At 39.5% G+C, this 17,945-nt stretch overlaps 1 protein-coding gene across 14 annotated transcripts in view; it reads left to right on the top strand.

Moving 5' to 3' along the window:
• DEUP1 (deuterosome assembly protein 1) overlaps nt 1-16,125 on the top strand; it is an 82,923-nt gene extending 66,798 nt beyond the window's left edge. For 13 of the 14 annotated variants that reach the window (XM_027581430.2, XM_027581428.2, XM_027581433.2 and 10 more), the window contains 2 exons: nt 6,156-6,270; nt 15,158-16,125. In XM_027581430.2, coding sequence (XP_027437231.1) covers nt 6,156-6,270; nt 15,158-15,334 — 292 coding nt within the window. In that variant the 3' untranslated portion in view covers nt 15,335-16,125. The other variant, XM_027581440.1, reaches the window with a different exon arrangement.
• The last annotated feature ends 1,820 nt before the right edge of the window (nt 16,126-17,945 follow it).

The following is a 17,945-nucleotide window of genomic DNA, read 5'->3' as shown; positions in this document are numbered from 1 at the left end:
AAATGTATGCACATTTAATAGAAATGTATTTTGAAACAATTCAAAATAGAATTTTATAAACTTGCTCTTCAGTTGTTTAAATTTTATTTTACAGTGAGAATGCATAGTATAGACCTGTTGTTTTATATGAAATTCTGTGCTGTCGATAGCTTTCGAAATCTAACAGGGAAATGGGTAGTGTTAAAGTGAATTTTCATCACTTCAGACACTTCTTAGACACTGATGTGGCAACAAAATATACAAGCAAATATTTTTTAATGTCATAAGAAAAACTAGATTTTCATATGTTACATATATTGTTCAAAGTAGAAATACAGGACAATGTCACTTCCGATTTAACTTCAGAATATACAATTTATACCGACACTCCAGCAGCAGCAACAAACCAGTGGTCACTTCCTAGGGAAAGAATTGGACAAGGGGTACGAGGTTTCCTCTGAGTGAAGAGAAGCATGTGGAGAATTAATATCTGCTATCCACATGATCCCCTTTTAAAGTGTCTTAGTTCAAAATTTAAGTAAACATGTCAACTCTAAAATCAGACTAATTTATTCAACTTTAATAAAATATTTATGGAATCAAATCTGTCTCTGGAGAATTTTCATTCTTTTTCCAGACTTGGAAAATTCTCAGCAAAATAAACAAGTTTCTTTTCTAGCAGGACAGCTCTGAGTCATTAATATGTTAGTGTACATTGTGAGGTTCAAGAAGGGCTGTGGTGTGCAACACTTCTCAAACTTATTTAATATCAGATTTATTGACATTTCGTGGTGCCGCGAAATGGTAAATTGATAGGACCCAACTTCCGTAAAACTTTTGCTCAAGAACTCATAATACTTAGCAGGAAAATCCTGCATACTGTTTTCATATAATGTAATATTTACAACCTTGGGAAATTTACTTAACCTTTGTGATCCTCAATTTCCCATTGATAAATAGGGATAATAATTACAAGTTTTTTTGTGAGAATTAGAGAAGAACACATAGTTCCATGTAAACCATGCATTTCCATAAATGTTAGCTATTCTTATTGATGTTATTATTACTAACAAAATTTTTAGCATAATAATATGAATACTTCTTCAACAACTCACAGTGCCTAAAAAGTCAGTGTTGATGGCCAAATGGCTGAATCTGACATTTCCTCGGAGATAGTCCTGTGGAGGAGGGGTGATGCCGGCCTCATCTTTATAACTAAGCATGCCCAGTTCTGCAGGTGGCTAAATCCGTAAATCCATGGGACATACCAAAAAATATATCTGTTCAACATTCTTGCGGATGTCGTGTATGTCTCTCCTACCTCTATCACCTCAGCCCTGTATGTGTTAGAGGATATGTCCTAATCCGATGCAAGAAACAGCCAGCATTCAAAAGTGCTAAATTAATGACCTTTCTTCAAGTAGTTCAGGAAGGAAATGAGGACAGACTGGCTGCTACCCTAAAAGACAACTGATGGGAGCATTCTGGCCGGGGCTTGGGGCGGGGGGCGGGGGGGTGTGCGGATGGAACAGGTCACTGAGGCAGAGCCATGGGCCAGTCCTCCAGTGAATGTGTCCATGCCTGCTGGCCAGTAGAACCGAAAATCTGTCCAAAAGGGGGCTCGTTTTGATTGTGGCATAGAAGTATTTTTTCTAATATAGAATAAACCCTTCTCAAAGGGCTTCCCTACTCTACAGATTTATTTCTCCGTGGGTCAAATCACGAGCCCGTGTATACAGTTTTTTCCTTGTCAAGAGAAAAGCAGGCCCCTAAAGGTATGATAAAGGGTCTTCCCATAGATGTTAGTCAGGACTGGCCTGTATTGAGCCCCCATTAGGGGCGGAACATTGTTTCCTATTCTTGCTTGTTGGGAATAACTTTGAAAGCCTTAGATGAAGGTGCCAGGAGTTGTTATTTAAAAGGCAGTTACTCTGCCTTTTATTGTTTATAAAAAGTAATTTTATTGTTTGGATTGCCCCCTTTTTTCTTTGTTGGGCGGCACAGAATGTGTTAAAAGTACCTAACAAAAACAAGACCATAGGGGACACAGAAAGCAACACAAGAGGTAAAATGCTCAGCAGGAGATTATCTTAATAAGCGGTTTGGACTACTATTCCTGCTGCAGAGCCTGTGTCCTGCCAGTCTCATCTTTTGAAAGTTTCATTAAATTTGTTTTAATGCCTTGTCTGATTTCAGTGTTCTCCAGTGACCTGATTTTTAAAAGAAACAGCATTTCAAATGTTCTGAATAAATTATTACCATGTAGAACTCGCTATGGGGAAAGTGTTGTTGAGTTACAAGGACAGCGGGCTCAGCAGTGGGGAGGGCTGTAAAGTACATGTCTATTAATTTTAGCAAGTGAAAAATGAAATGTTCCTTCTTTCCCTCACAGCACAGCTCAGTGAAGCCAAATAGTAAAAGCTATATATATTCATTAGGCATAAAAATCGTTGGAAAATACGGAGTCGTATTTACATAGCGATGGCTAATGCGGTGAGGTCTCATTAAACTGTTTTAGAAAGGAGAAAGCTTTTAGGTAAAATTATATGAAGATAGTGTTCCACAAACATTTTTTTTAAGATTCTATTTATTTGTCAGAGAGAGAGAGAGAGCACAAGCAGGGGGAGCCGGCAGGCAGAGGGAGAAGCAGACTACCCACTGAGCAGGGATCCTGATGCGGGGCTCGATCCCAGGACCCCGGGATCATCACCTGAGCTGAAGGCAGATGCTTAACTGACTGAGCCACCCAGGTGTCCCCCACAAAATTTTCAAGTCTAATTTTTAGCCGCTTCCTCCTTTTAGCTGAGGAAGATTTGCATAATGCATTTTTATTTTTAAATTTTATTTAAATTCTATTAATTAACATATAGTGTATTATTAGTTTCAGAGGCAGAGTTCAGGGATTCATCAGTTGCATACAACACCCAGTGCTCATCACATCAGGTGCCCTCCCCAATGCGCATCACCCAGTTACCCCATCCTCCCACCCGCCACCCCTCCCGCAACCCTGTTTGTTTCCTATGGTTAAAAGTCTCTTATGGTTTGTCTCCCTCTCTGATTTCATCTTATTTTATTTTTCCCTCCCTTCCCCTGTGATCCTCTGTTTTGTTTTTTAAATTCCAATATGAGTGAAATCATATGATAATTGTCTTTCTCTGATTGACTTCTTTCGCATAATACATTTTTAAATAATCTTTTATCCACTCGGAAGTAAACCAGTTTTTGTTGTGGTTTCATTCCTATTAGAAGTAATAAGAAGTTCTTCATGCTCATCCACTTAAAATGCGAAGCATTTTAGGATATTCCAACAGATTTGCTTTCCGATAAGGAAGTTATTCAGCACTTAAAAAAAATTATGAATAAGATGTAATTGAATTTGGTGAGGATGTATTGAATATTTTTAAAGTTTTTAAGTGTTAGAGTTTTGAAGTTTAAGGATAATTTACAAGCTAATTTGGAATAGTGGTATCCAGAGCAATTAACATATGACGAATTTTAATGACAACTCAATTTTGTAATAAGTGGGGTTTCATCTCTATATATGATACATATGTAAAAGCCAATGTATTGTTTTAAAGGTTACATCATGTACTGGAGAGAGTTTAGTGATCACAAATATTAATCATTAAAATTGCTTCAAATTTAGTTTAATAAATAAAAAGATTCTAATACTAAGAAAACCACAAAGTCGGTAGGTTTGTCATAACTACTCTCACAGAATCCCTCGTCAAGGAATGAATAGTCATCTAGAAGCAAAAAAAGTAAGTTGAGAAAATTTTGTACCAAGGTGTTACTGAATAAGGAGCAAAACATAACAGGCTGAACAGTTGTGGGCCAGGAAAAATGAGTAGTTCATAGACCGGGGAGCATCACATGGAATGTTAGAAGGTGAGGTTGGAAGCAGGCAAATTAGCACTTGTGAAAGGATCCTGTTCCATGCTGAGGACATTATCTTGTAGCCCAGGGAAAATTAACAGAGGGCCAGGAATGGACGTACAGTCAGACAACTCTGAAAACTGCAGACAATTGACTCCAAGGTCTCAAGGGGGCAGAGTTCTGCTCCCAGCAACAACTGGGTCCTGCCCTCCTGGCCGAAGTAGGCAGAGGCCTTGGATGAGGGCCTGTGGAAAAGCTAACTGAAAAGACCAGCTTGTGAGAGGAAAAATAAAAGCCTTTGGAAATAACTTTTAAGATAGCTTTTAAATTGATAGACTGAGCATTTTTTTGCAAGGTGGTTTTATGAAGTATTTGAATAGCTGCATTCTAGAAGAAGAACTTTTCAGATATAAAGACGATTTAAAGCAAAAGGATTTTACTCCATAATGGAGCCTTCCCTTTCAATCTCTACATTTTATGGCTCTTACAGTAAAAAGCATGTTCATATATAAGTTTTAAGAATTAACACTGTAAAACTGTATCGATATATCCAAAGCAAAATGGATAGTTGAGATAATTCTGTAGAAAATTCAGGACAAATAATACTTTCCCTGAAATCTTTGTATAATTGAGATTACAAAGAGATATATATTTCTTGAGTCCCTTCTATAATTATCTTATTTTTTCCCACTGTGCTTTGAAGTATAGATGGTAGCCTCAAATTAAAAGGTTTAGCTGGAGACTCTACACACATGTACTCTGCAATTGTTACAATTCTATCTGAATTGTGAGATGTTTCATCTTAACGTGCACATCATAAGCCATGTTATTTCAATTTAATTTGCTGTTCTGTTTCCATGGTTATTATGGTTTGGAAGAATGGATTTAAAAAAAAGATATATTTCAAGATAAGTAAAAATGGAAAACATGTTGTGTTTGTTTTTATGTCCTAATTTACAGATGTCTCACTTAACTTTTATTGTTATTTGTATGCATCGCTTTGAAAATGTTTACATAATAGGAAAAAAGCCTATATAGATAGATAGTCTTTGGATAAGAACAGAGAACAATAATGTGAATTTTTTGGAGCTGCGTGTAATTAAAATATGAAGGCTTTGAAAATGGTAAATCAATACCTGTGGAGAATTTGAATAATCAGTAAAAATGAATAAATAATTTTAAGTTGAAGGGATTCTTATGTTTTCATGGGCTTTGATGATTTTGATTAAATTTCAACCCCAATTTCATGAATTAATGTTCAGAAAGACATTTATTTAGTCCCAAATAGCTCATACTATTAGGATGTTTTTATATAAAATTTTACTGGAAATTGGTTTGGGTTTTTGTTTTGTTATTCACTTGTTTAGTCAGCATACCAAAATTTAAAATCTCACTGGTATTTTATTCAGTCTCATCTTCTACCTTATATTTTAGCACACACAACCAGTTCTGTACTATACCTTTCATCCCAACCGTGGAGTTCAATTCTCCCAAGAACCCATTTTTTATCAATGAAAAAATTAAAGTCACAGAAAGATATAGTTTCCTGCTCAAGGTCAGTGTCATACAACTACTAAGTGTGGAAGAGTTTAGCAGATGATATAAATTGAAAAAATGTTACAAATTTTTTTTAAGATTTTATTTATTTGAGAGAGAGTGAGAGAGAAAATGCATGAGCAGGAGGAGGGGCAGAGGGAGAAGCAGGCTTCCCCTGGAGCAGGGAGCCCGATGTGGGTGTCAGTCCCAGGGCCCTGGGATCATGACCTGAGCTGAAGGCAGACGCTTAACAACTGAGCCACCGAGGCATCCCAAAATGTTACAAATTATTAAGCCCTATAGGAATTAGAATTACTGTACAAGGACTTGTTCTAGCATAAAAAAAAAAAAAAGCATAATTCTTTTAAGAAAGCCAGCAAGGTTAAGTGAAATAGAGAATACAAAAAGAGGATTATTTAGAATTGTCAAGGGCAGCAGTGTGAGCTGTTTTGAGATTCTTCCCAAACTGGTATCGTGTTATTTAATTAAATGGCAAAGAGATCTGAAAGTAAAACACAGAAAGGGATACAATATAGGCAATAAGAGTAGAAGAATATTTTTAACAATTACCAAGTTTCCTGTTCACTATTAATCATTAGAAATGACTCATCTGGAAGATGATTTTCAAAGAGACACCGAGATAAGAAGCCCAAAGCTTTGTCCTGCTTCCCCTCCTGTTAGACATCAGAGAAATTTAAATCCTTAGCTGCATGAACAAGCAGTGTCCTTGGTAGCGGTAAACGAGGACCATCCTTCTCTTCTAGACTTAGCCAAGATCGTGAACCAAACCGAAGTGTGATGTCTCCACTACCACCCATGCCATTTCAAACCAAAGAAATGACAAGTCCCCTGGTTAGTGACAACGAAGTGTTCCCACTGGTGAGTTGCTGGTTGTTGGTTAATTTTTTCCTTGAGGGAGTGATTACTCTTACACTGATATCTATATACTGATGTATACAGAGTTAAAAAAAAAAAAAAAAAAAACAACATTGTTCCTTGGATAGGACTCCAAGGTGGGTCTGGAGTCATTTGGCCATGCCTTTCCATAGAAGGAAAAGAGATCCATAATGTTGCATGAAGTATTTCAACCTATGGCTCTTCACCTCTAGTGCAGGCCGGCATTACTGGTGATGCTTTTTAAAAATCCAAGTGCTTAGGACCCATCTCTAGACACTCCGTGAGCCCTCAGTGATCTGCCTATTTTAGAGAGCTACAAGTGATCTTTTATGACTGTTTAAAAAAAAAACTTTTTTATTGACTCTGACATACATACAGAAGTATGCGCAGATCAGAACTGGACAGCGTGATGAATTATCACAAAGGGAGCATCAGGTAACTAGCACGCAGGTAATAAACAGAACGTTGGTGGCACTCTGGAAGCACCTCTCACATCCCCTTCCCATTACTTCTTCCACTTGCTCCCAAGGTAACCACTATCCTGACCTTTAATGTCATGAATTAATTGTGGCCATTTGTAAATTTAATGTAAATGGTATCATACTATATGTGTTCTTTGTGTCTGGCTTCTTTTGCTCAACATTATTTCTGAGGTTCACCATCCACATTGTTTTATATGGCTGTAGTTGGTCCATTTTTGTTTCTCTATAGTATTCCATATATATAAATTCTACATAGAATGAGACTACAATTTATCCATTTTACTGTTGGCAGGCATTTGACTTATTTCCTGCTTGAGAATATTACAAATAATACTGTTAAACACATTCTTTTATGTGTCTTTTGGTGCACATGTATACACATTTCCATTGGGTATATTCCCAAGAGTGGAATTGCTAGGTCATGGGATATGCATAAGGTCAGCTTTAGGAGGTAATGCCAAACTGTTTTCCTAACTGTTTGAGCCAGCTAATACCCCAATAAGAGTGTTCTTCTTGTTATATATTCTTTCCAACACTTGGTATTATTGGTCTTTTAATTTTCGCTTTCGTGGTCAGTGTGTAGTAACTTCCTGTTGTGGTCTTAATTACGTATCTGGTGAATAAAGCTGAGCACCTTTTTGTGTATTTATTGGCCATTTTGATATTCTCCTTTGTAAAGTGTCTGTTCAATTTCCTTGCCTAACTTTCTATTGGATTGTCTTTATTCTCATCTATTTGTAGGAGTTCTTTATATATGCTGGATATAAGCCCTTTGTTAATTATGTATATGGCAAATATCTTCTCCCACTCTTACTTGCCTCCTCACTTAATAGTATCTCTTGGTAACCAGAAGTTCCTAATTTTAATGCAAACTTATGAATCTTTTTCTCTATAGTTAACATTTTTGGTATCCTATTTAAAACTTGGCCTGTCCCAAAGTTATAAAAATACTATCCTATGTTACCTTCTAGAACCTATGGCTCTTTACCTTTCATACTTAGATTTACACCTGGAATCAATTTTTGCATGTGGTGCAAGGTAGTATTCTCAAACTGTTTTCCCATGAAAATATTCAGTTGAATTTGCACATGTATTCTAGTCCTGCAGATTTTATTGAATTTTTTATATACAGAATCAAAATAATGACAGTTTGTTTTCTACTTTCATATATTTGTACCTTCTTATTTTCTTTTTCTTGCTTTATTATACTAAGGCCTCCTGTAAATGTTGAGTAGGAGAAGTGGTATAAGCAATATCCTTCTTGCATTCTCAGTTGCAAAGAGAAAGCTTTCAATATTCCACCATTGTGTCTAGGTATTTTGTAGATTCCTTTGAAAAGATTAAGGAAATTCCCTTTTATTCCTAGATTGCTAACTTTGTTCATGAATTAATATGGAATTTTATCAGATGCTTTTACTGCTTCTTTTGAAATGACCAAAAGAAAAGAAATGACCGTATAATTTTTCTCTTTTGCTTGGTTAATGTGATGTTTTTTTCTTGTTAACCCAACGTTGAATTCTTGGAATAAACTCCATTTGATAACTGCATTTGGTCTGTTCATATTGGCTTAGAATTTTTGCTTTGTGTTCACTAGAGAAATTAGCCTGTAATGTTCCTTTGCTGTCCTTGTCAAGCTTTAGTATCAGATTATGCTGAGCTCATAAAACAGGTGGGAAAGTTTCTTAATTTCCTATTCTTCTGTTTCTTCATTTTCCTTGACTCTCTGCATTGGTTTCTATGCATAAAAGAGCCACCTCTCCCTGTCTTAAGAAAGTGGTCTCATGTAGGTTAATTTCAGTCTTATATTTTTCAGTTCTTAAATTTTCATTTGATTCTTTTTTACATTTTCCATTTCTGTGCTGAAATTTTCTGCCTTATGATTTAATTTCTTGAACACAATAATCACAGGGTTTCTTAAAGTAGATGTCTACCTCAGAAAGTAAGTAGTGTTACTCTTAGCAATTACTTTCACTTGTATTCAAAGTATATTATGCAATTTTCAGCACCTCTCCATGATATACTAATATCGGATACAAATTATAAACAATGACAACAACAGAAAATGTTTAAACTGATGGGGTATCCCATTAATACTTTCCTGTTTTTCTGAATTCTATCACCTTCTTTTGGTAGAGACTGGAAGTAAGATTTAAGCTGCTGTGGAAGGAGAAGACTTAAAACCATTAACTTTTGAAGCGTTAGAGATCTCTAAAGCCTTGAAATGCTCTCTTGTGCTCATCTCAACATAAAATGCCAGAATTATTTGAACAGAATAAAATTTCATACCAATAAAGTAACTGAAATAAATTTCCTTATTTAAGCTACAGGAACAGCTAGGGGGATTTAGCAAATTCTGTATCAACAAAATTTGGATCTTTAAGGACTCCGAAGTAAGCATATACTCCAGTGAAACCAAACATGATGAATTGTTAAATGCCATATGGTTCTAATGTCAGATGATTTTAGCATTTTAGGATCATTAGTCTCTGCTCAAATATCACCTCATCCAAGAGGCCTGAGCAACCAACCTACAGTAGCATCTCCCTCTCTTTTCCCTGACCCCTCGTCCTGGTTTTTATTTTGTTCATAGCATTTCACCATAAAACATTTTATGTCTGCTTGTGTGTTTGCCTCCCTCCTCTAGAATTTAAACTCCATGAAAGTAGGGACATTTTCTGTCTTTGTTTACTGTTGTAATCCCAGCACCTAAAATAGTGTGTAGCACTAGTAGGCACATTAAAAGCATACCAGAGTATCTGTTGTAGTAACTTAATAAACACTGGACTTCCTTCTATCTCTAAAATTCTGTGTCACTCCTTTGAGGAAGTTCATAAGCCCCAGAGTCTCCAGGAAAGAAAATTCTCTACTGTTTTTGGTCTGGGCATGGGGAACTTAATCTGTGATGTTCCCTGAAAGACATGGCCTAGCTCACTGTTCTGGGTCCCGTAGTTTCCCCCCACGTCTGCATTTTAACTTCTACAATAGTACTGTTCCTTCTAAGACCAGCAGCAACCTTCTACTTGTTAATTAAATATGCCTTTAAGAAGTCATCTTCCTTAATCATTTTTTCTTGAAACTCTCATGTTCTCTGGCTTCTATGACCCTATTCTCCACTGATTTTCCTGCTGCCTTTCTGGTTACTTTTTCCCAGTCTGCTTCCAAGCTTCTCTCTCCTATAGCCGTCCCTTAAATATTAATATTCATCATTCAGTCATAAAATAAACATGTATTATAAGTACCCAGCTTATGGCAGGTTCTGTTCTAAACACATCTTTGATGAGACAGACAACTCTACAGTCTGGTGAAAGAGAGGAACTACCCCCCCTCCAGTGGATGAACGGATTAACAAATAGTGTTACAGACACAAAATGGAATACTATTCAACCACGAAAAGGAGTGAAGTAGAGATACATGCTACAATGTGGTGGATGAACCCCCAAAAGACTACGCTAAGTGAAAGCATTTAGCCACAAAAGGTCATATATTTTATGATTTCACCTATAGGAAGTGCTGAGAATAGGTAAATCATAGAAACAGGATGCAGACTGGTGGTTACCAGGGGCAGCACGGGAACAGGGAATGGGGATCACTGGCTTTGTGGGTTCGGTTTCCTTTCAGGATGATGAAACTATTTTAGAACCAGATAGAGATGGTGGTTGCATAACATTCTGAATGTACTAAATGCCACTGAATGGTTCATTTTAAAATGGTTTTATTTGTTGTGCATTTTACCTCAAAAAAGGGGGATTGATGACTGGAAACAAATGAATATATAAAAAATATCAAATAGTGATAAATTTTATGACAAAAAGAAAAGCCGGTAATGTGATAGGAAGTGATGGGAGTGTGAGGGATTACTTACAGTTGACTGGCCTGGAAAATGAAGAGGGGACCCTGAGGAGACCTAAATTATGTGGAGACCTAAATTAACAACAACAAAAAATGATCCAAAGATCTGGAGGAAGAGGGCTTCAGGCAGAGGGAGCCCCTGGTGCAAATCTGTAAGGCAGGAACAAGTTTGGTAAGTTCGAGAACCAGTCAGGGTGCGGGGGTGGAAGGCTCTGGAGCCAGGAAGAGAGAGAGGATGGAATGAAATGGAGACAGAGAAGTAATCAGAGGAAGACCAGATCTGTAGAGACTATAGGCCAAGGGAAGGAATTTGAGTTTTGTTTTTAAAGTATCTTTTAGGAAGACCCTTTTGATTGCCAAATAAATAATAAAAGATAGAGGGGCAAAGGTAGAAGTGGGTAGAACAATTTTTGGGCTATTTCAGTAGTCAAGGCAAGAGATGATGATGCTGGCTTGGTAGCGGTGGAAATAGAGCAGCACGTGGGATCCGAAATGTTGTGGAAAACAGACCAGACTTGACAGTGGGTTGGCTCTGGGGAGAGAGAAAGAGAGGACTCAGAGATGAGTCCTAGGATATCAGCCTGAGCATTGGGTGGATGCTAGCACCACTTTCTGACATGAAAGCCTAGGGGAAGGAGCAGGGTTAGAGGAGAAAATCATGATTTCTAGATTGGGCACTTAAATTCAAAAATGTTTATTAGACATGCAAATGGGGATCTCACATAGGTGTTAAGATATGTGACTCTGGGATTCAAGGAAAAGATCAGAGTTGGAAACAAAATATGGGAGTAATCAGCACGTGGCTGATATTTAAATCTGTAGGACTGGATGAGAATACTTGGAAGGGTATAAATGGGGAAACTGCCCTAAGACAAAGCTCAGACCATAACATTTAGTGGTCCAATGGGAATCTTCAAGGAGAGGAGGAAAGATTGATGGCAAAGGAGGTGGGGCCCATGAGTAACGAGGTTCATTTGCAGAAACAGCCATCAAGAAGATACGAAGGAACAGAATCCATGGTATAGGTAGAAGTAAGAGTCTCTGAAACAGAGTATGGCCTAAAATATGGCTACAGGTGCAAAAGGTTTGGAGAGATGAGGGAGCTCCCTCCCAAGAAAGAGGCAAGGTCACCAGGTAATGAGTGAGAAAGTGAATATGCCAGGGAAGTGCAATAGAATGGTCAGGCGGTGTTACCATCTCACATTTGAGGTCACGGACTTTAAGTGAAAGCAGTCCCCACAGTAATACAATTCCTCCTCCGTCCACCTGCCTGAGGATGCCGCTGCTCAGGTGCAGGCATGGCTCAGGCAGTTTAGTTAGGTCTGGGTTTTGCCGAGTACCTAGGACAGAGACAGGATACAGGTAAGTGCCCCGGGGTGGGCGGGGCGGGGGGGGGGGTTGTGGAGACAAGTTGCTGAATGGTTATAACGATGGATCTGGAATATAAGCAGAGTTAGAAGGGAATGAGTGACATGAGAAAGTGGGAATACTAGACTAAGCTGGAAGGATAATGGGTTGGGTTGCTGAAAATCTTGATTAATAAATAATGCAGTTATCATTGCTGACAATGTCAAGAACATGAACATGGCAGTGGGTGCCTGAAATGAAGTTCTCTCCAAGATTCCATTTTTGAATTGCTTTTTTTATTTGCATGTCTTAGATGATTTCAATCAGACTCACAGCTTTAATTATCTATAACTTTGAAATATCTCTGATCCAGACCTACCTTTTGAGATCTGGACTGATGATATATCCCATTTTCTATATGACAATCTGTTTGAGTCCCAAGTCACCCCTAATTCAACATTATTTAAAATCAAATGCACTTTCTTCATTCATATGTTAATCCAAAAATTTTGTTTAAAATGTACTCTGTGCCAAAATCTGTGCTAGAACCTGGGGAACCGAAAATAAATAAGACCTTACCCCTAATGGGCCCCTTTTACTGTTTTATTTTTTCTCAATAAATGGCACTGATGTCACCCAGTCATCACTCAAGCCAGAAGTTAGGAAGTCGTCCATCTGTGATCAAGTTTCCTAGAATCTGAGATGGAGATTCTTATGAAAGTGATTTATTGAAGGTAGTATTCTCGGCAGAAGGAGAGTCAGGGAAACAGTCTAGGGGAGGCGAGAAAAGCTAAACAAGGATGAGGTCTCAGCTAGAGATTAGCTTGGCCTGGTCTCACCAGGAGCTTGGAGCATGTACTGCAGGACAGAGTCGGCTCCCCTGGAGACAAGAAGTCTGGCTTTTTGTGCTCCACGTCAATCAGTCCTTGCCCCTGAGAGGAGAGGGAATGGGCTGAGGGGAATACTGCAACTTCTCAGATGAGGCAGTCAAAATATTTGCAAAGCTCCAGCCCAGCCAAGGGCAGGTCTCCAGAGAACCAACACCCACAGTAGCTGGAGGATAGCTGCACCAGCCCGTTGAAGGGAATCTCCGTAGGGCACCATCAGCATCCGCTACAGGCCACCTCTTGAACCCCTCAGATCCATGCTCTCTTCCTGGGGTTCATTCCATTCAGGCCTATCTTCTCCAAGCTTCTGGCTGGCCATAATTTCTGGGAAAGCTTATAAGAGGAGGGTTAGTGCAACAAAATACAGGCCTTGATGCTGCAACTGGTCTCAAGGACTTGACTGATAGTCATCATCTTGTCACCCATTCTAAGGCTCCCATGCCCTTGTCAGGATGTGGTTTGCCATTTACAGTTAAAACTGGGCACGAGGGTATTTAAAGAAACCTCAGTGGCTCACCTGAATATCAAACATATTCCTCACTGCCTCCATTATGTAGCAGTAGTCTTTGTGATGATTAGGGCCAGGTACCTCTGCCGGGGTACCTTTTCTGAGCCTCTGATCTGTTGGCACAAAGAGCCCAAGGTGGCTGGGTACCAGCCAATGCTTTAAGTTTAGTGAAACTCTTACGGGTCTCTTGGTGGAGGCATTTCCCTCTCTGAGACCCACCACCTGTACATCAACAGAGCCTCAAGATACAGAGACAGAAGGTACAAATTCTCCAAGTGGGTCACCAGAAATGATAGAGTGGGGCCATTCCTCCATCCTCCCTTTTGTTCCCAGATTTGTGTATTCTACCTGTGGGAGACACAGTAGCATATAATAGCCATTGGTTGAAAGTCTATACCATATCCTGAAAACGGTACCCCATCCTCACAGGCTATAATTTCCCAGCTGACAATGCCCCAGCCCTGCCTTCAAGAAGTCTATCAGGCTAGCCTCCTCTAGATGGTGCTGTATGCAGGAAGACCAGTGAATGCCATGGTCATGTCCCACTGCCATACTCCTCTGCTGTAAATTAGGTTCCTTTACTTTTAATCAGGATCCCACGTCAATAAATCGGTCTCTCTGTGAGCTCTCAGGGAGTGATCAAGGCCAAGGCCCTTCGGGCAGGAAAGGCAAACCCACAGAATACATGTCAGTGCTGGTAAGGATAAAACATTGCCCTTTCCAAGGTGTAAGGGACCTGGTGTAAACTAATTGCCACCAAGAGGCTGGCTGGTCTCTTTGAGGGATGGTGCCATATCAGGAACTCCTCAGCTTTGGTCTCTATTGCAAGCAGATGAGACACTCAACAGCAACGGTTAGCTAACTTAACCTTGGTGAAAGGGAGACCGTGCCATTGAACCCGTCTGTAATTTCCACTGGAGTGGCCAAGGACAGAGCTTGATCCAGTCATCCTATCCACTCCGTAGATGCTCTGCCTCAGCCAGGGCTCAGTAGCATTGCAGGGACTGTTCTGTGAATAGTATACAGTTTTCTGCTACAGATGGTGTGGACTTGCTCCAGAATCTTAAAGGCCTTCAATGCAACTTGCCTAGTAAATTCGCCAGAGGCTACACAAGGCAATTTTTTTCTATCAGAGATTCTTCTAGTATGGGATCTGCTAAGTCATCTGGCATAAATTAGGACTTCACAGGTCACAAACCGTTAAATGAGCAAGCACTTCCATATTAGCACGAAGTGTGTAACGGGGCGCTTACCACTGAGGCTTTGTCGGCTCTAATCGGACAAACGAGCTACATTCCAGCATTAGGGCCTTCCCCATGAGGAAGCCGCTCGAACCCCGACGTGCATCATGCTGCCAGCCCTCCTCACCTGGCCAACTCCAGACAGCAATTAGCTCCCTTTTTCAGCCAATCCTTAACTGTTTTTTTCCTATTAAGCTTTTCTTGCCCAAGTCTACTATAATCTTCACTTTAGCTTTTTGGAGTTGCCTATTTTCAGATGAATACCTTTGGTTTTACAAATTGGTCGAGTATGTTTTAGGCAAGTCCCATGGTAATTTTGTTGTCCCTGCTTTTGCAGCTGGACATGGTAATATTCATTTCTGGAACTTTCGAATATAATGGTGCTGTGATGTTTTCGTTCCTTGAGGATTTCACGAGCAGTCACTGTATTACAACAGCCTAGGTTATTTCATTAAGAATTGAGCCGTCTGACCATGCCAGGGATGAAGCATGCCTGGAAACAGGAAGGTTTAGAAGGCTTTGTGTTCCTCATCTAACATTTCTTTCTCTCTTTAGTCTCCCCCAGATATAGTCTTCCCAGCCTCTTTGGCTGCACAGCATTTCCTTCTGGAGGAAGAGAAGCGAGCAAAAGAATTTGAGAAACTTCTAAATACACATATTGATGAACTGCAAAGACATACAGAATTTACTCTTAATAAATACACCAAGCTCAAACAAAATAGACACCTATGAGCTTTTAAACTCTTTTATTTGCTTCCTCACCCCAAGAAAAAAAGCTCTGGCAAAATATTTACAAAGCTGAATAATGAAACTGAGAAATTTTGTTCTGTTTTCTTAAGTAAATCATTTCTGTTAGGCAGCTAGAAAATAGTATTTTGTTCGATAAAGCTGTTTGTATTTCTACATTTACATAGTAAATTGTTTGGCTATAGAGTTACGATAAAATAAACGTGACTACTCCAAAAGAGATTCGTTTCCCAGTCTAAGGAATATTGTGGAATTCAATATGGGTTTTTTCCCCCTCTTGAATCATGTACACTGAAAACCCATTTCCTCTGTAACAACACAAAAGGAGGGAAAGGGAATGCTGCATTCCAAATATCAACGCATCATCAAGTGCAGCTCAGTTGTTCTGGGTTTGAAAACTCAAGGATTTTTACAAAAATGAAAAGACATTATTCTGAGCTATATCAACATCCTAAAATGTCTTTTAGAAAAAAAAGTACAGCTTTACTGGTTCCATCCTTGTAATGTCTCTGTCTTAACACAGTAAGACATGGAACGTGCTGTTTACATACTTAACATATATGTGCCAGCCAGAGATGAAAGCTTTCCTGTTAGCGCTAATTACTTCACGGACATGAACAAGATCAAGAAGATACGAAACATTACTGTCGTGGCATTCCTCTTTGTGATACCTCTGTTTTTAATACAGTAAAGGAATATGAAATTCTGTGGACTGAAAACATAAATGCCAAATCTGTATACAACAGTAATAGCATGGTAGTGGACAATAAAATTCAAGTTACAAACATACAAGCATGATAATCCATTCTTCTTTCTTTAAAAATGACACTTATATTAAGATTATGAAAAATCCCTCTCTGGTTACTCAAGGTAAGTCCTACAGCTTTTATAGTTTTCTTTTTCCCTTCGAAAAGACTGAATCTCAACATACTGAAAGATGAAGTCATGATGTCTTTAGATAACAAGTGTCATTGTCATGTGAAAAATGCAGAGCCCTGTTCCCTGTAGGTGATGGGACTGTGTAGGTACAGCTCTTGCTATTTGCAGAAAGCCTTCACGTAGCAATACTCATTTCAACTCAAAACAAGTCTGTGAAGTCAGCAAGGCCAGAATCCTTGTCCCTGGGAATCCAGCTGTTAAGAAACTTCCAGAATCAGGGTAATCAAGGGAGTCCGAGATGCCTGGCTTCTAATTACTGGCTCCAACTCTTACTGCCTCCCAGTATCACCTTTTGTAAGCAAACAGATGGTGAACAAGGCTTATCCACAGAAGCCCTGTTTCATGACAAAACATGTGAAGGGTACAAAGCCCTCCGTGTACCCAAAAAAGTCTGAATGAGGAAAATAACAAAAGTTACGGTGCTGTAAAATTATTTGGTAATTTCTAGCCTGGACACAAAATATTTTTCAGTGTTATCTTTAGAGGATGGGCAGAAAAAGTGTATGTTAGGAAAAGGGCATTCCATAAACAATTCTAAAATCTTTGTATCCGTAATGCAAATGCAAACAATGCAGAAGCTTAAATACACATGTCCTTTATAATCCCCTAAATCTGAATGCCACTTCATTCTCTTCAGGGTGGAGACATGATTAAAAATTGTGTGCTGAAATAAAGATCTAGCTACAGCGTTCTTAGAACTTAGCAGAGTCAGGAGAGCATGAACTTGGAGCACGTCCAGGACTAACAGGGAATCTGCTCCTCTGGGTTATTATTTCAAGTCCCTAAACAAACTTCTTTTAAATCACTAGTTCAGCATTGCACTTAATACCGGCTTTCTTAAAACAGTAGTTTTCAATATTTTTTGTTTTTTGCTTAACAGCAGGATTCATTGTTCAAAAGGAATCAAATGCTAAAGCCCAACATAAATATAATCAAGATAAAAAGCAAGCCAGCCTTCTGTTTGCATGCTGAGAGGAGGGAAGGAGGGAGCGCCCCCCAGCCCCCTGCAGCTCACACTCACTCAGTCCTTGGCCTCTCCCACCCTCCACAGACCAAAGGATTCCCTGGAGCAGTACCCGGGTGGGAGGGCTGGGAGGAGAGGCAGATGTGCTCTGTATCACCTCCGCGCACAACACGTTTTCCTACAGAAACCGTGTCACGGATAACGGTGATAGCCTCCTCCCTTCTACAAAAGCCGTTTTAGCCCATGATATTTAGCTACAGCATGATGGGAGGAGGAGAAGGAAAGGAACAGGAGAAAGACCCATGAGGCCATCTAACACTGGACGTTGGCTCAAGGAGGAAGTGTGACCTGACAACGTTTGCCTCATGACGGCTTAGATATACACTTTCACTTCTCAGTTACTCAGGAGCCTATTAAGTGGTTCTGGGAATTCAGCAAATTTGGGGGAGGGAGGGTGGGCTGCTGGAACATCAGAGGTAACCCCCAAATTTCAGTGAAGACAATAGACAACTCTGGATTATCTGTCACCAGAGCTGCTCTGGCTACGGGGAGCTGGGAATGGCCCTCGCGCCAGCATCCCGAGATGCAGCCCCACCAGGCCTGTCTCCTCCCACTCTGGGGGAGCAACCAGAGACGAGCACTTTAGAGCCTGCCTCATTAGAGAGGCCTGCCCTGGCGGTCAGTTTGTCCAGG

Source organism: Zalophus californianus, chromosome 11 (genome assembly GCF_009762305.2).
Source record: "Zalophus californianus isolate mZalCal1 chromosome 11, mZalCal1.pri.v2, whole genome shotgun sequence".
In the NCBI taxonomy this organism is placed as follows: domain Eukaryota; kingdom Metazoa; phylum Chordata; class Mammalia; order Carnivora; family Otariidae; genus Zalophus; species Zalophus californianus.
Note: the sequence above shows the minus strand (reverse complement) of the source record. Positions and strands in the feature narration are given on the sequence as shown.